The sequence below is a fragment of the Osmerus mordax genome, chromosome 3 (assembly GCF_038355195.1).
Source record: "Osmerus mordax isolate fOsmMor3 chromosome 3, fOsmMor3.pri, whole genome shotgun sequence".
Classification (NCBI taxonomy): domain Eukaryota; kingdom Metazoa; phylum Chordata; class Actinopteri; order Osmeriformes; family Osmeridae; genus Osmerus; species Osmerus mordax.
In genome coordinates, this window is record NC_090052.1 from 11,201,024 (window position 1) to 11,220,237 (window position 19,214).

At 41.9% G+C, this 19,214-nt stretch overlaps 1 protein-coding gene across 1 annotated transcript in view; it reads left to right on the forward strand.

Annotated features, from left to right (window-relative positions):
- luc7l3 (LUC7-like 3 pre-mRNA splicing factor) overlaps positions 1-15,848 on the forward strand; it is a 28,207-nt gene extending 12,359 nt beyond the window's left edge. Inside the window, exons 8-11 of the mRNA XM_067233104.1 lie at positions 4,608-4,948; positions 10,920-11,122; positions 13,168-13,418; positions 15,142-15,848. Of these exons, the coding sequence (XP_067089205.1) occupies positions 4,608-4,948; positions 10,920-11,122; positions 13,168-13,385 (762 nt within the window). The 3' untranslated portion in view covers positions 13,386-13,418; positions 15,142-15,848. The remainder of the gene's footprint in view (positions 1-4,607; positions 4,949-10,919; positions 11,123-13,167; positions 13,419-15,141) is intronic.
- The last annotated feature ends 3,366 nt before the right edge of the window (positions 15,849-19,214 follow it).

Genomic DNA, 19,214 nt, shown 5'->3' on the forward strand with positions numbered 1-19,214 from the left:
ACGAGACGAAAGACAGACGAATATCGGATGTTTTAGATGCATATTTGTGAATGTATATTATTTTCGATCTATGTTTGGTTGTACAATAGTAAAATATGTTGAACGTGATAGCCAAGTCAAGGAATACGGATAATATTATGGTTTACTAGGTGGCGTGAGTAAAAGCGTGAGTTATTTTTGGTTAGCTGTTAGCTAACATTAGCTAAAACTACATTGTCTGAACATTTTCATATAGATAATAAAGGTAAACTTTCTCAAAATACACAGTAAATTGAGTCTTATGTTTAAAATATACACGTAGGCTAATGTTTGACTCTATTGTGACGTTTATAAACAAAACTGGACGTTCTAAGGACGCGTTCTAATCACACCTGTGTGATCGTACGCTCCTGGGCCCAGCCAGAACTGATCACACAGGTGTGATCGTACGCGTCTAAGGGTTGTGTTTTTACCTTTTCTTCTTCTTATTGGCCGCGTTTCCCAGATTTGTTAAGAGCTAAGAAGCTCTTAATGAATCTGGTAAACGCGGCCATTATGGGTGGCCAAGCCGCGAAACCACTTGTGTTTCTACCTTTTCTTATTATTACACACCTTCTTCTCCCATTGGAGTATATGGCACCCCTTAGAACCGTATGGTAAAAAGTTGTGAAATTTGGCACACTCTTTAAATACAGTCCCCTCTTCTTCTCCCATTGGAGCACTCTAGTGCCACCAACTGCTCAAAGTTGGACATGTGTTTACACACGTAACTTTTGAACCGTATGACCGATGTTCAAAAATTAGGTACCGTTGGATTCCCTGAATAGAGACAAGTTCAACATGCCATATGACGTCAGTTTTTTTAGTTTTGTCAATTTTTGTCAAATCTTCCCCAGAATTGGCACATATCATCGTCACAGCAACCCTCACAAAAAAAATCGAAAGGATTTTAGATTTTCAAAACCGTTTGTCCGGTACAGCCAATAAAAATCGGCAGCAAAGACAACAAACAGGAAGTTGGGTCATATCTCAGCCAATCCTAGAGAAATCAACACCAAACTTGGTATGATGACTCGGAACCCTCTTCTGAGGATGTCCAAACAATTTGGTGTCATGTGATCACTGGGCGTGGCCGCAGGAAGCAAAAATGTGTTTTGGCCAATAACTGTTGATTTGTTTGCCTTTATTAAGTGATTCCTTTGTCTCATGATATCTTGGGACGTCCCGTGTGTGACCCATCATCACAGCCGAATTGATGCGGCCGCCATTTTGAATTTCTGAAAAAAAAAACGTTTTGTCTCTACTCCTCCTACAAATGTTGTCCAATCTTCACCAAATTTAGCAGAGATTATCTTCAGACCAAGCCTCACTACGCCCATAACATGTTTTTTTGATTTTAGAAACCTTTTTCCTGTCACAGCCAATCAAAATGTGCCGTTAAGCCATCAAACAGGAAGTTGGGTCGTATCTCAGCAAATCTTTGATGGATTCACACCAAACTTGGTTTATGGACTCGGAACCTTGTTCTAAGGATGTCTAAAATGTTTTCTCAGTCATAATACTGCTTGGCCACCTAATTGCTGCTTGCAGCTATATTTATTAATCATCTTCTTCCGCCATTGGAGTCTAGGGCAGCCCCTAGAACCGTATGGTAAAAAGTTGTGAAATTTGGCACACTCATTAAGCACAGTCCCCTCTTTATATTCACCAATTTTTATGTCACCCATTGGAGCATTCTAGTGCCACCAACTGGTCAAAGATGGACTTGTGTTTAACCTTTTCATAATCCTGTTAAATTTGCCTGAAAACGCCTAAACAGCATACCCAAAGTAAATTGGAAGCTGTTCTTGAACCATTTGGAGTACATGCATGTAAATGATCTCTTTTGAAAGCTGACACTCTGAAGTTATGTCCCCTGTTGTCAGGACCCCTGTCAGTCCTACTAGTGTTGAGTAATAGAAGCTTGAACACAAGGAAAGTGAAAATTTCTATTTCCGCCTAGATTTTGTTTTGAAAACAGAGGCCTGAAGAGGCCTAGAGGTGGTAGGTATTAGCTGGAAGACTAAATTGGACCACAGGTTGAAGCCTTACCCAATTCAAATCAAAAGTCAAACATAATACCACAATATATTCATATTTGACACATGTTTTTATAAGAGTACATCCAATCATTTTCTAAAAGGGCCTTTTGGAGACTCCAAAATGACCCTTTGTAACCAAGGTCAAATACTCAGGATAAAAGGTATTATTTTTCATAATTGTTATCTCTAATGAAAGGTGGTACTTAGAACTATCATATATAATAGCTAAATCCCTAATTAGTATTACTGAAACACAAAAATTGAAGCATGAACACATTTGAGTGCTTTATCTGATTCCCAGGATTGGCGCACAAAGAAAACTGATTCTTTCAACCATATTGCGCAATCGACTTTTATTTTGAAGGCTCCACAGACACATACAAGGGGGGGGGGGGGGGGGGGGGGGGGCGGGGGGGGGGGGGGGGGGGGGGCAGGACGCACAGACCTAATTGGCTTTAGAGGGCTGTCAACGGGGCATGGAAGCTCCTATTGGGTCAAACAAGGTGTCAATCAAAAGGGGAGGGTTCAACGGACATTTTGATGCCTCCATATCGTAAATTCTCCGTTGCTAACCGGAGAAAGAACACTTTTATGTGAACAAGTTGTTTCTTCCGTCGGCTAACTTGCATAATGAAACAAAGGATAATGGCTATTCATGAACGTAAAACATTGTATTTGGACGAATTACTTTACATGGTTAGATACTTTGAACCCTTGGGAATGTACGCAGATCAAGTTTTGATGTGTTGTTTGCATACCTGGACGACACAGAACCTTTGAGGGTAAGTAGAGACGTTTGGCTTTGTAAACAACACCAAAGTGGTGACTGGACAAAGACGTTGACTAAACTTCTTGTTGTGACTCGATCTTGAAATGGTTTACATATCTACAAGCACAAGAATCTTAGCTTTCCAATGATGTGTAACATGTGTAGTAGTCAAAATTTTTTATTTATTAACATTTAGTGCGTAGTAACAGGGGGGGGTAGGGGGCAGTGTTCGGACGAAAAAAACAGGTTAAACACGTAACTTTTGAACCGTATGACCGATTTTCAAAAATGAGGTACCATTGGATTCCCTGGATCAAGACGAGTTCAACACACCCTATGGCGTCAATTTCCGGTTATATAGATTTTCCGCCATTTGAATTTGAAGGAAAAAGTTTTTTTGCTTCACCAATTTATGTCAAATCTTGATCACTGGGCGTGGCCGCAGGAAGCAAAAATGTGTTTTGGCCAATAACTGTGATTTGTTTGCCTTTAATAAGGGATTCCTTTGTCTTATGATATCTTGGGACATCCCGTGTGTTACAGATGATAACTTGTGATAACAGCCAAATTGATGCGGCCGCCATTTTGAATTACTGAAAAAAAGAGATCATCTTCAGACCAAGCCTCACAAAAGCTATCACGTTTTTTGGATTTTTGAAACCGTTTGCCCAGTACAGCCAATCAAAATGTGCTGTTAAGCCAGAAAACAGGAAGTTGGGTTGTATCTCAGCAAATCTTTGATGGATTCACACCAAACTTGCTGTGTGTACTCGTTGCCCTCTTCTGAGGACGTCTAAAATGTTTAATGGGTCATTTGACTGCTTGGCCACCTCATTGCTGCTTGCAACTTGATGTGTTGAATGTTCAGAGCGCGTCGTTTTAAAACGTATGCTTAAAATACACATTACTGTTTAACAAATACTCATAATAAATCATAGCATATTGCCTAAAACCTAAGGTAAGCACAAAAATAATCAGTGGATACATTTGCGACCCATTAAAAATTTCAGTCGCAATGGCATTTCAAAAGGTCGCAAATGCAACCATTTCTGTCGCAGTGTGTTGCCCTGTAATGCTGATGTGGCCCTCCGTGAAAATGAGTTTGACATCCCTAATGTAGTTTATCATTCTTACCTCCCTCAAACTCATCTTTCCTTTCTGCTTCACTGTCCATGCTTCAAAAATTCAAATGTCCATCAACAGGAGCCAATAATGTTTGATCGTATTATTTAAAATCTTAGTTTCTTATATACTAGTGTAATAATTGGACTATGCAAACGCTTTGTCGCCTCGATTTGTACGGTCTCGGTTAACAAACGTTTTAACAAATCTTGGTTTTGGCGTTTGCAGACCTGTCGAGGAGTAAACATTTGCAGTTTAGTATTGTCATGTTTTCATAGCCTACCTGGATTCCTAATTACGTGCCGACACCTAGACTTCAAGTGTTGACGGAGATACTGCATTGCATATAATTAAAATAACTATGAAAACATGTATGGGATTATCAGACTAAAGGAATATACTGACAAAGTAAATTGTTAGAACACAAACTTGAGAGCACGTGCCCCAGTAAAAGGGGTCTAGTGACACCCACGATCCAGACCTTTGTCACTTGGCCAACAGTATGCGTGATTCACACTCAAGTAAGACTGCATGGTGGGGCATGGAGGGTCTTGAGATGATTTTCTCAGACTTGACATGTAGCGTATCAGTAGTCATGAATGCACAAAGAACTGGTGTTGACGGGGTGTCATGGGGGCCATTTTGTGCTTATCCAGGAGAAACTTCGCCGCCGCTCAGAGGACCCGGTGGGAGAGGACAAGGGCAAGAAGGAGAAGGAGGACAGGGAGAGAGAGAGAGAGGAGAGGGAGAAGGTCCGCAAAGAGGAGGAGGAGAAGGAGCGGGAGAAGGAGCGGGAGAAGGAGCGGGAGAAGGAGCGGGAGAAGGAACGGGAGAGAGAGCGGGAGCGTGAGAGGGACCGTGACAGGGAGAGGGAGAGGCGAGGGAGGCGGAGCCACTCCAACAGCCGCCACTCCAGCCGGACGTCTGACAGGAAGAGAAGTCGCTCCAGGGAGCGCCGGCGGTCCAGGAGCAAGGAGAGGGAGCGCAAATGCACAAGGTACTCTTGCACTAACTACTACCAACCCCATGTCTACACACTAGAACTAACTAGTACCGACCCCATGTCTACACACTAGCACTAACTAGTAACTCGTTACCAATACCAGTGAAATGTCACGGTACTCTATACTATGTTCGACAGAGACACTTGTTTGTCCCCGGCTGTGAATCAATTCGATTAGATGGCAGGGAGATTGACTCGTTAATATCTGACTCCAATTTGGAAATGTGCAAGTATGTTACTTGTAACCTCGAGCACTAAACGACATGAAACTCGGACGTAGGTAAAAATCGTATGCTTATTCAGGGTATCGACCTTAAAGTATGCATTCTCACTAATCAGCGGTTTATTTGTACTATGGATATGGACTTAACGACCATCACAGTATGCAAACTGAACCCCAGAGGCTACGGTATTACTTCAGAGCATGGAAAGGCCTGCGGGGACTTTTATTTTATGCGTTCTGCAGAGAAGGGAGACTGGCGTTGATCACGGTTTGGAATGAAAGGGAGAAAACAGGACCGAGTAACACGGCAGATATCGCTCTTTTTTCTTTTTTTTCTTTTTTTTTTTTTTTTTTTTACAACGTATTTAAGGCGGCAGGCGTGTGTTGCTTAGGCAGCCGCCTTAGTGCTGCTGGAAACCCTGCCTACTATAAGTGACTCAGAGGCCTTAAGTTAAAACCTACTTCGAAAGTGTTTGTCTATCAGTATTAGCTGTATCAACCCAACTAGCTCAAGGGTTTCACCACATTAGTGTTAGATACGTACAAGGAATCAGTAACTTTAAATGCACAATGAATAGTTTATTACAGTTAGGTCCATAAGTATTTGGACATTGACACAATTTTCATCATTTTGGCTCTGTATACCACCACAATGGATTTGAAATGAAACAATCAAGATGTGCTTTAAGTGCAGACTTTCAGCTTTAATTTCAGGGTATTTACATCCAAATCAGGTGAACGGTGTAGGAATTACAATACATTTTATATGTGGCCCCCCCCTTTTTAAAGGACCAAAAGTAATTGGACAATTGGCTGCTCAGCTGTTCCATGGCCAGGTGTATGTTATTCCCTCATAAAGGGAGTTCGTTATTTCATTGACAAGGAGCAGATAAAAGGTCTAGAGTTCATTTCAAGTATGGTATTTGTGTTTGGAATCTGTTGCTGTCAACTCTCAATATGAAGTCCAAAGCGCTGTCACCATCAGTGAAGCAAGCCATCGTTAGGCTGAAAAATCAAAACAAACCTATCAGAGAGATAGCAAAAACATTAGGTGTGGCCAAATCAACTGTTTGGTACATTCTTAAAAAGAAAGAACGCACTGGTGAGCTCAGCAACACCAAAAGACCCGGAAGACCACGGAAAACAACTGTGGTGGATGACAGAAGAATTCTTTCCCTGGTGAAGAAAAACCCCTTCACAACAGTTGGCCAGATCAAGAACACTCTCCAGAGGTAGGCGTATCTGTGTCAAAGTCAACAATTAAGAGAAGACTTCACCAGAGTAAATACAGAGGGTTCACCACAAGATGTAAACCATTGGTGAGTCTCAAAAACAGGAAGACCAGATTAGAGTTTGCCAAAAAACATCTAAAAGAGCCTGTACAGTTCTGGAACAACATCCTATGGACAGATGAGACCAAGATCAACTTGTACCAGAATGATGGGAAGAGAAGAGTATGGAGAAGGGAAGGAACTGCTCATGATCCAAAGCATACCACCTCATCAGTGAAGCATGGTGGAGGTAGTGTTATGGCGTGGGCATGTATGGCTGCCAATGGAACTGGTTCCCTTGTATTTATCGATGATGTGACTGCTGACAAAAGCAGTAGGATGAATTCTGAAGTGTTTCGGGCAATATTATCTGCTCAGATTCAGCCAAATGCTTCAGAACTCATAGGACGGCGCTTCACAGTGCAGATGGACAATGACCCGAAGCATACTGCGAAAGCAACCAAAGAGTTTTTTAAGGCAAAGAAGTGGAATGTTCTGCAATGGCCAAGTCAATCACCTGACCTAAATCCAATTGAGCATGCATTTCACTTGCTAAAGACAAAACTGAAGGGAAAATGCCCCAAGAACAAGCAGGAACTGAAGACAGTTGCAGTAGAGGCCTGGCAGAGCATCACCAGGGACGAAACCCAGCGTCTGGTGATGTCTATGGGTTCCAGACTTCAGGCTGTCATTGACTGCAAAGGATTTGCAACCAAGTATTAAAAGTGACAATTAGATTTATGATTATGTTAGTTTGTCCAATTATTTTTGGTCCCTTAAAAAGGGGGGGGCACATATAAAATGTGTTTTAATTCCTACACCGTTCACCTGATTTGGATGTAAATACCCTGAAATTAAAGCTGAAAGTCTGCACTTAAAGCACATCTTGATTGTTTCATTTCAAATCCATTGTGGTGGTATACAGAGCCAAAATGATGAAAATTGTGTCAATGTCCAAATATTTATGGACCTAACTGTATCTAAATCGTAAGATAATCAGTACAATAATAATGAAACATAATCAAACACGTAAAATCATTAACGAAGGTAATCACAATAAAACTAGTCACCCAACGCACCGGAGCTCGTATAGTAAACACAACTCAGTTATTGGTAAATCTTCTACACCCAAACCTGCATACAAAAATAGGGACACCGGCCATATGCAAGAAAGGTTGTCTAACGCATACAAATTCAAATTGGACCATCACCGGTTTACTCAAGGCTGTAGTAGACCAAATGTGATGCCTTTGCAAGACAAGGGAATATGTAAACACATTTTGGACTACTACATGCACAAACTCTATAACCCTGTAAATATGTTACAACATTAAAAGTATTACTAGAATGTAGTACATAACATAAGAAACAAAATCATATCAAACATGACATTAAAAGCTGTTTAGAACTATATTTACATGAACACAATTTTTTATTATAATTTCAGTCTTCCTCGGTTCACCTTCCTTTTCAACTGTTGAGACCACTTCTCCAGAGGTGTGTGCTAAAAAGTGTGATTGTCATTTAACATTAGTCCCTTTTGTGCAAATCAACGACTGTACCAGACGAGTGACCAGTGACAAAGGGATCATTCAGGTCTGCCAATACAGCCCTACAATACCAAAGCAAAAAACTAAAATAGGTTACTGGTTAGGGCTGAACGATTTCGGAAAATAACATAATCGCAATTAATTTGCAATTGCGATTTAATATGCGATTATTATATGATGTAGGCCTTTTATTAATATAGATATATTAGCCTACTGATCTCCAGTCAGCAACATAAAACACAAAGTTCAGAAAAACTAAGAAGAACATACCGCCTGTAGCCTACCTCATAGAAAATATTTTGGTAAATTAAAGCTAAACTAGAAACGTATATGCTTTAGTTGCAGTTTCTTAACTAAAGCTAGCTAGCTAGCTACCGTTTCGGAAAAATAACTTGCGCTGTGGAGACAGTCGGAAATATTTAGAACTCACTCATCTAAAGGTTAAATCTTAGAAGAAAAAGAAACTGTCTGAACATTTCTGATCCAGTCAGTAGCCTAAAAGAAACAGTATGGCACGGTCAGCCATAATGATCCTACTGTATGTGTATCACCGAGGGGCATCATATCTTTTGTGATGAACACTGTTACTGCTTGAGTAATTTAGTAGTACATTAATATGGAGTTAAGCTTTGAAACATTTCGATCAGTGATCTGTCGGGTGTTATTTGGCTTATTTGACACACTGGTGTTCAGCATTTTAGCTATGCATCGTACATGGCTTTGTGGTGTGTTTTTTTAGGGCCGAATTAGGTTGGTAGTGTTGCCCCGTGAGGTAGCAACGTTAGCCAGGCAGGTTTTGCACAATACTTGACACTGCGCAGCATCTTTTTTAAAGGCAAAATTGGCAAAGTGTCTGTAGTGTCAGGTTCTGTCGAGCCTGAGGCCATCGTACAGGTCATGGTAAAGTGTAACATGCAAAGTTGATCCTTCGTCTGCAAACTGCGTTACTCTCGCATGTCACGTAACCAAAGTAAAATTGCAGCCTTTGCGATTACAAAATCTTGTTTTGTCACATCGCGATATTATCACAAATGCAATTAATCGTTCAGCCCTATTACTGGTTAACTCTCTTTGTTTGACAGTAAGCTACAATATCTAAGGCTGTAGCCTACTTATGACAACAACAGAACATTGAAGTGGTCATTGATTGTGGGTAAAATGGACATACAGTGAACCTCAAAGTCCATTGACACCTCTTTCCTGTCTAAATCTCACAACTTGAAACTGCAGCTGTAAAACGATTGGTTTCGAAAAAGCTGAATTTGTGACATCACAAATATAGCATCACATTTGTCACGCCCCAACATTTACACAGAGACCAGCCCTCTGGTGTTCTGGCCCAGGATCTCAGACACTAGTTTAATTGCGTGCTGCTCTGTGTACTTCCACGGGAATTACAAAGGACAAAGTTTGGATGTTTTTAAAGGGTATTGAAAATGGACCGTCGTAAATGCAGTGTTCCAGGCTGTACAGGGAATGCTGACACTTTTCAGAGTCTTCCTAAGGAACCAAACACTCAACGGGCTGTGATGTTTGTCTATGAGAAGATCCCTGTACAGTTCGACCCTCAATTACACATTTGCTCAAACCATTTCACAGAGGACAGTTTTGAAAACCTGGGACAATGTAAAGCAGGATTTGCTATGAAGCTGTTGCTGAAAAGAGGTGCTGTTCCGACTTTATGTTCATCACAACCGCAAGCTGTAGTATGATGTTGTCGCTAACAGTTATTAGCAATGCTAACATATTCTGCCTGTATCTAGCATCGGTAGAATTGATGACTTAGTTTATTGGCAATGGGGCTAATGTTATTTCATGTCCCTGACTTCCCTGACCCTGTGTTTCATTCAAATAGATAACCCGTGTTGTCACGTAAATCTATAATCAAGATGCATGTTTGTCCAGATCTATTTTTCAGAAAGATAGCTAGAGCTAACTGAAGCTGAGTTGAATCACGATTTGGTTTGTTTGCTAAGCTGTAGTGCTAACGTTACCCACCTAAGTCGATCCCGTTTGCTTCGATAACAGAAATGGAAACAAATAACATCATCATTTATCTAGTCAATCTGTTGAAAACAGTGTTGTGTAGACACAATACATTTATTTGTAAGTTTTTATTTCAAGACTCCCCAACTTCGATGTTTCAGTGAGTGTTGGCCGTGTTGCGACTTTACTCCGCAGCTTCACTCGTTGTAAACCAACCAATCAGCGCGCAGCTCATCTATATATTCATGAGCATACCATAAAAGGAGCAAACCTCTTGTTTTTTCACAGGATGCATCAGGCTCATAGAACAGCACCCGGGCCATTTTCAGCCCAACCAATGTTACGTACCCTATTCGGAGACCTTAAGGAACAGTGTGAAATACCCCAAAAACCCAGTCAATGACTCCTTTAATACAATAACAATGCATGCAGGCCTAAAGGCAAAGAATTAGTGTCGACTGAGTGTAGACATTAAGCAAACTCTGCAGATGACTTGGAGATCATTTGTAGAGCTCAAAAATATAAATCTTGACTTGAACATAATTTATAAGAAGTAGAAAGAGTGGATTTAACACGCTTCATTGGGGCTCTTTAAATTTTGGTGTGCTTGTCAGCGTCCGACTTAGTACTACCATAACTTCAGAAATTCTGGTATCCTACCATTTCTTTTGTTTGAGTACAGACTTGGTACCGGAGTATCGGTTTAACACTATTACCAACCCCATGTCTACACACTAGCACTTACTAGCACCAACCCAATGTCTACACACTAGCACTAACTAGTACCAACCCCATGTATATACACTAGCACCAACCTCATGTGTCTCACCAGCTTCAATCAAGTATATAAACAGTGGTCATATCGTGAACTCCCCTTGTGTTGCTTATTCATCATATTCATCGCAAGTTTTAATCCTCTGTCTGCTGTTTCCCAGGAGCCGAGACGGGGAAAGGGACAGAGACAGGGACCGGGACAGGAGTCGGCGTGGCGGCAGCCGCGAACGCTTTGACAGGAAGCGGCGCTCTCGCAGCCGCGAGAGGAAGAGGTCCCGCAGCTTGGAGCGCAAGACTCACCAGCGCAGCGGTCAGCGCAGCCGCAGCAGGGACACAGACAAGGAGAGATCGTCCAGGGACAAAGGTCAGGAATGTTGCCCCCCAACTGGTTTCATAACACAGCATGTGTCCTTTAAGTCAAATTACTCTCGAACCCACATAAATTCTTTCACGTGACAATTCGCTATATCCGTCGCCGAAAACGTCTTGTTTTTGCTGGAGGACAGCAAAAACAAGACGCTGAGACGGACAATTGCAGCAACACTTCGGTTATATTTTTGGTTCAGAGGAGCCAGAACACTAGCAGGCACCCCCCCCCCCTTCCAAGCCACTCCCCTAGAGTAGGTAGATAGTCAAGTAGCCCGTCCAATCTTTCCATTTGGTCTGAATGCCGTCCAAACACTGCATTCAGTCCGAACGCAATGGTTGGTCGTGTTTATTACAGTTCTGCAACGGCCAATGATATCAGATCGATTTTATTTTACTCTCAGAGCAATTTGATTGATTGCCAGAATTTGCGCAAAGATCTATTTGTGGTGGTAGGCAGAGGCAGAGCCAGACGTTAATGATAATGTTTTTTAGTTTAGTTTTTCTCTTAATTTCATTCACTATTAAGGGATAATGTATAGAACGCCGGTCATTATCGGGAAAATAAGCCCCAACAGGGCGAACAGCACCCCGACGCAAAGCGGATGTTAGACCGGTGTTCTATACATTATCCCGCTTATTACACAGCCACTTGCCAAAACAAAAAAATAACCTAGAGTGTGTCTTTTTACAATTTAATTGTTACCATTCGTAGTGTTGAACAGCAGAGAAATAGTTCGCCAAAGACGTTGGCTTCAGATCAGCTGACGTCGCTAAGCAACTCTGCTGTCCTCTCTTTGTCTTTTCTTCACTGGCGATGGCAACAACTCGGCCTTTAACCAAATATCAAAATTGCCGTATTTCCCCAAAATATTAAAGTTAATCGGAAACTCATCCATCGTTGCCTGGTATGTAGGCTTTTTTTTACGGTAGGCTTCAGATCAGCTGACGTCGCTAAGCAACGGAATACGCTGGCGTTGATAAGTTACCAGACTACTTGTGGAGTGCTATGAAAGACATGGATCCGAGGCAAAAACACCAGTTCCCTTGACAGCGGTCAATTATGCATAGCAACGGTCAAATATGAAAAAATAGTTGACCACAGAACGTTGGGAAGCCCCATTCAAGTGAATGGAGCATTCTACAGCATTAAGAACAGCCGTATAATAAGATTTAACACTAAGTGCGTTCCAGTTGTAGCTACTCGAAAGTCTGTTATAAAAATGGTCGCGCACACACAGTACTGTCCTGCTGTCTGAGGACATGTTGCTACGGTGTTAGTAGGCCTATGAGTGAAATAGGAGAGTACCCAGCTAGCCCATTTTATAGAGGTTTTTCAACTGGTGTCGCTAACAAAAGCTATCCCAGCTTCAGTATTTTCCAGGCTATAAGTCACACTTTTGTTCATAGTTTGGCTGGTCCTGCGACTTATAGTCAGGTGCGACTTATATATAAAAATATATAGAATTTAACATGTTTTTAAATGTTAATTAATACTGACTAACATGAACCAACGAGTTCAACGGATTCAGTGATATGGAATGAGATCGGGAGCTTGGTGAACTAGCTTACCGTTAACTTGCTTCTTGGACTCGCTTGCTTGTTATGGGGGGGGGGGGGGGGGAATACGGTAGTTGTATCCTCTTGTGCCGAGATGTTTTCACTTGCACGTTGTGCTCCCACAAAAAGCAAGTTCCACCCTGCATGTATTACACACAACAGCATTTATTGTTGGACATTTTGTAAAACTTTCCCACACTGCTAGTTCGGCTTCGTTTGCACTCACGACATTCCCATAAGCACTGTGTCGTCTTGTCTTCCATTGGATTGCATATTGGAGCATTACAGTCAAGCGCTACAGCGCCGCATTGATCAAATCGCAATATTGCTGGCTCTTAAAATGGGTCAAATTAAATCAAACGACTTGTCGACAACAGAAATATTTGTCGATAATGTATCCTAACTTTAACATGTACACTGAGAAGGTTTTCTAAAGAAGGATCTTTATGTAAATATGTTTTGGATACGTTGTCACCTTCTCAGACCGCAAGGACACAGAGGAGAAGCGGAGTGGCGGTTCCAAGAAGGACAAGCCCTCCGACAGCCGCAGCAACAACGTCACTAAGGCCCCCTTGTCTGAGGCGGAGCCAGAGGCCGTAGCCATGGAGATGGAGGCTTCCTCCCCCCCGGCCCCCCAGCTGAACGGGCTGGCGGTGGCCCGCGAAGACCTCCATTCTGAAGGTGACACTCAGTCCAATTAAAACTGATCTGATAGGACCTCAGATCAGGCTCAGGTAAGTGGCGCCCACCTCCCCTACCATCCTGGCTCTCAATCCCCCCCTCCCCACCTTCCTCCCTCCTTCATCCTCCTCCCCTCACCCCCCAACCCTGTTAACTCATGGTTCTATGCTTCTTTGTTTTTGATGTGTGTATATGTATCTTGCTCCTGTTCTGGGCTGTAGTGCATCATAAGTGACGCACTGAAGATGGAACTAGGCCTGACAATCAGTCAGAAGAAACTAGAGTCTCACAAACCCAGAGGGACAGGCCAGTGTAGACCCCCCTCTTGTTTCTCCCCCCCTGGAAGAAACAGGCCCGGAGATACCCCTTGTTTCAAATAAGGGTTCTTGTCAACTCCTATTTTTCTCATAACTAGATCAGACTTTTTTCCCCCTCCCAGATTTAGGTCCATTCCTTCATGTTGGTGCCTCTACCTGTTTAATATACCTTTTTAAATCAATTTTTAACCACCTTCTTAAATTGTGGCATTGAACATGTTTTGTAGTGCCTAACTTTCTGCTGTTTTCTATAGCTTAGGACTGTGTGTCTGTATACGGGCCGTACTGTATACCAACACAGAGCAGTTTAGACTTTAAGAAAATGTCTGAGGTAAATGTCCCAGTTTAAACACTCTTCTCTCCTACCGTGCTATGGCTGTGTCCCTGCTCACTCTGACGTTTGATTGCCTTGACTTTATGCAGTGTTTTAGAGCATGGGGGGGGGGGGGGGGCGGGCGGGGCTTGGAGGCCTAGGGTATTTTATTTCTTACAATGAATGAATTGCAGCTGACCTCCATACCTCACACAGCGTTGGTGGTTGTGAGTGAGTGAGCGACCACAGTGAAAAAGCCAAATTAAAAATCTCAAGGGATACTGTCTCAAACTGTACAGGTACTCAAGCCAGGTACTCCTTTCTATACCCACATCCATTTTTCTGAATGATGTTGCCTGTGAAAAAGTGCTCTATTAGTAAAAAAAAAAAAAAAAGAAAGAAAGAAAGAAAGGAAAATAATTGATGTTTAGAAGTTTGTCTATTTGCTTTTCTTTGAATTTGTTATATATATTCTTGCTGAAGATTGACATTGTCGTTTTGTACAGTATATACATGATCTGCTGTCCAAGACACTGATGAGAATGATGTCATTCTGGAGGCTGTAGGGTTAACCCGATTGTTATCCCATAGTATTCGGACTTAGAAATGTAATCTACATAGCTAGCTGGACATCACTTATAGTAAAGAACACAATATTCTTTAGAAATCCTTTGACCATAACTACCATACTAGTGTGTGTGTGAGTCATCTAAATAAACATGGGATATCCAGCGGGTTACCAGTAGCCATTCAGGGATCTCTTCAGGTCAGTGATTTTAAACAGGCCTATGACTGAGCCTTTAGATAGAGCAGGTTCTTTAATATCGTCCATAAATTGTAGGATGCTCTGGATGCCCCCCACACAATCTATAGGTTAGAATAGCTTATTAATTAATCAGACAACTAGTCAAGAGGTTAAAATGTTTTTTATTTTTGTTTGTAATAATAATAAAAAACGTTTTTTTAGGCAAAGCATCCTGTTTAGTCAGCCTTGAGTCCAGTTGTGAGGGGTAGGGTGTGTGTGTGTGTGTGTGTGTGAGTGTATGAATATGGTGCTGTAGTGAAGGCAGCATATCTGCTGCCACACACGGTCCTACCACGGTCTTGGCTAATGTGTTGCCTTCTGTGAACGTTTCTGATCCTCAGGGGAAGCTGGGACATCTGGAGTAGGAGTAAGAAGCCCTGAAGAAGACCCCTGTGCCCACCCCCCCTCCCCTCCCCCTGAAGCTTCCACGCCGCTGCTTAAAAAACAAGGTGAACCACACAGGCGTAGTGGCTAATTAAAAAACAAAAGCAAAACTATGAAAAACTGCAACTTGTTTAAAATACAATAGTTTCCGTTGTCTGTTTGGTCCTTTTTTGGAAGATGACTTTATAGGATCCAGACCGGTTTGTTCAACTATGTATGTATTACCTTCAATGATTTCTGCTATGAACATAGCTCTACCAAACGTGGGAATACATGACTTTTTTTGTTGTTGTTGTTGTTGTTGCAATTCACATTATTCTTGTTTTCTCAGCATTTTTGTCAAATTAATAAAAACAATACTTGCTTGACTTGTTTGGTTTGCAAATGTCAGGTCCCAGCTCACTTGTTGACATATTCTGTTTTTTTCCTGCTCTGGAAAATCAGTTTGAAAATTGCGTGTAAAATGTTAGTCAGGGAATTTTTTCCTCTCCACCCAGTCAGAGCTTTCGTTGACCTCTCTTCTTTTACTGAAAATTATACTGAAAACATTTTGATGAACATTCACATTCTGAGAAATTAATTGAGCTTTATTTGTATTTCCTTTTCTGGGGGTAGAATTTTAAAATCCCATGTTTGTCTTGATGAATAAAAAGTTCAAACTTAATTATTTTGTTTGCATTTTGATATGTGTGCATTATTTATTGTTGGTCTGTAGTTTATGTATTTCTTAACCTAACCTACATGTGAAACTTGGCTTAAAACTATCATACTTCAACTATGTTGAATCAAGGTTCTAGTACTTAGTCACACTTTTTTGTGAGCTAGACAGAGTGAAACACTCAATCTTCCCACTAAAATCATGAGACTCCCTCAGTTCCTCAACAGTTGCGCTGACAAGTGTCCCTGCCTCATCTCCTACTGTTTAATAATTTTCCATCTAACAGGAGACCCACAGTTTTCCATTTTAAAAGTGTATGGACATTGGCAGGACCTTCCATTCAGACAGCCTCCATACAGACAGGCTCTGCTATGAATTGGTCTACTTGTAATTGTGTGAGAATGTCGACCCAGGCCTTGTAGCTCTGCGATCTGGCTACTGTCTGCTGTTCTTTCGCAGTAGCAGACACAGATGTAGATGCCAGCTTGGTCAGCAGCCAACTGGCATCAAACAGAACCAGGAGAATTCAATTTATTAGTGATGGCAAGACCTTACACTCACACAGACACTCCTTTGCAGTGTATTTCTCGTTCACACATATTACAATCTCACTGCGGTGTCTTGGGCTCTAACCTTTTCAACCCACACACACACACGAGAATGTGTCGCTGATTTTAGACCTCATCACCAGAGAGTAATTAATAATCCGGGTGACACGGACAGGAGGACGGAGGTGTACAGGCCAAGTTTACCATGGCTTTCCCTGGGCTGCGCTGTAGGCTGGCAGTGGGACGCCAGCCAACTCACTTTGTCATGGCAGGGAAACACTACAGCCCCTTTAAAGATGCAGCCTTCATGGATTGGTATTTTTCTTGTGATTATTTTAGTCTCACTGTTTAACCCTTGTGTTATCTTCGGGTCATTCTGACCCATCAGTCATTGTGACCCACCTTCGTATTGCGACAGCTTTACCGAATACAAAAACAAAGTGAAGCATTTTCTTTTAACCGTTGGGCTGTCTCAGACCCCCCACATTGCAAAGGTTAAAAGAAAATGCTATTTATTGTTTTTGTATTGGGTAAAATTGGGTAAACACAATGATGGTTCGTTATGAACCTTTGGGTCATGTGGCCCGAAGGCAGCACAAGGGTTAATAAAAACATGCCAAGATGCAAGCAGATGTAGCTCCAGAAGTATTTTAAATGGATAAAGCATTATGTTAAATTGTTACACAAGGCACAATTAGGATATTTCTCTCTTTAACTCTTACAGTTGTCAGTAGGTAACATACTGTATATTTACTACAATTCCCAAAATGCCACGCTTGGAGGAACTCACACATGGGCAATCAAACTACTCATCAGTCAAGCATTATTACAATCCATCAAGGATTAGGAGAAACATACTTAGTCTGACTAGTCTGGCATCCATGAAGACCCAGTTCTCTCCCTGGGCCCTAGTCTGGCTCCACTTGTCTAAGTCCTGTGGTTAGGGGCCTAGGGTCTAAGGCTGGAGTTTAAGGCCTGGGATCTGAAGTCTGGGGGTTTGTGGTCTGTAGAGACTCTCAGCCTGGCCTCAGTGGTCTGGGTGAGCATCTGAGACTGGAGCAAATATGTAGCACCAGCCTCTGGATCCTAAACCTATATGGAGAAGCAGGAAGGCTATCAGAAGTATTTTGTGTTTGGGATCAACCTACATGGCACTAATGGGGAGAGTGGCGGACTGAGGCTTTCTGAAGTGCAGGGGCAAAAAAAAATCAAAGGGCACCAGCTGCATATGGTGGGGCACAGGGGTGTTGCTCGACATAAAGTTCTACTGGGGCACAGTCTCCTCACTAGAGCTACTCAACTTTTTTTCTTCCAAGCTTGCTGTGTACAAGAAGTGTGCAATACAATGCACTATACAAACTTCCCCTGCTTAACCCAATATACAGTTAGGTCCATAAGTATTTGGACATTGACACAATTTTCATCACTTTGGCTCTGTATACCACCACAATGGATTTGAAATGAAACAATCAAGATGTGCTTTAAGTGCAGACTTTCAGCTTTAATTTCAGGGTATTTACATCCAAATCAGGTGAACGGTGTAGGAATTACAACACATTTGATATGTGGCCCCCCCCTTTTTAAGGGACCAAAAGTAATTGGACAATTGGCTGCTCAGCTGTTCCATGGCCAGGTGTATGTTATTCCCTCATAAAGGGAGTTCGTTATTTCATTTACAAGGAGCAGATAAAAGGTCTAGAGTTCATTTCAAGTATGGTATTTGTGTTTGGAATCTGTTGCTGTCAACTCTCAATATGAAGTCCAAAGAGCTGTCACCATCAGTGAAGCAAGCCATCGTTAGGCTGAAAAATCAAAACAAACCTATCAGAGAGATAGCAAAAACATTAGGTGTGGCCAAATCAACTGTTTGGTACATTCTTAAAAAAAAAAAGAACGCACTGGTGAGCTCAGCAACACCAAAAGACCCGGAAGACCACGGAAAACAACTGTGGTGGATGACAGAAGAATTCTTTCCCTGGTGAAGAAAAACCCCTTCACAACAGTTGGCCAGATCAAGAACACTCTCCAGGAGGTAGGCGTATCTGTGTCAAAGTCAACAATTAAGAGAAGACTTCACCAGAGTAAATACAGAGGGTTCACCACAAGATGTAAACCATTGGTGAGTCTCAAAAACAGGAAGACCAGATTAGAGTTTGCCAAAAAACATCTAAAAGAGCCTGTACAGTTCTGGAACAACATCCTATGGACAGATGAGACCAAGATCAACTTGTACCAGAATGATGGGAAGAGAAGAGTATGGAGAAGGGAAGGTACTGCTCATGATCCAAAGCATACCACCTCATCAGTGAAGCATGGTGGAGGTAGTGTTATGGCGTGGGCATGTATGGCTGCCAATGGAACTGGTTCCCTTGTATTTATCGATGATGTGACTGCTGACAAAAGCAGTAGGATGAATTCTGAAGTGTTTCGGGCAATATTATCTGCTCAGATTCAGCCAAATGCTTCAGAACTCATAGGACGGCGCTTCACAGTGCAGATGGACAATGACCAGAAGCATACTGCGAAAGCAACCAAAGAGTTTTTTAAGGCAAAGAAGTGGAATGTTCTGCAATGGCCAAGTCAATCACCTGACCTAAATCCAATTGAGCATGCATTTCACTTGCTAAAGACAAAACTGAAGGGGAAATGCCCCAAGAACAAGCAGGAACTGAAGACAGTTGCAGTAGAGGCCTGGCAGAGCATCACCAGGAACGAAACCCAGCGTCTGGTGATATCTATGGGTTCCAGACTTCAGGCTGTCATTGACTGCAAAGGATTTGCAACCAAGTATTAAAAGTGACAATTAGATTTATGATTATGTTAG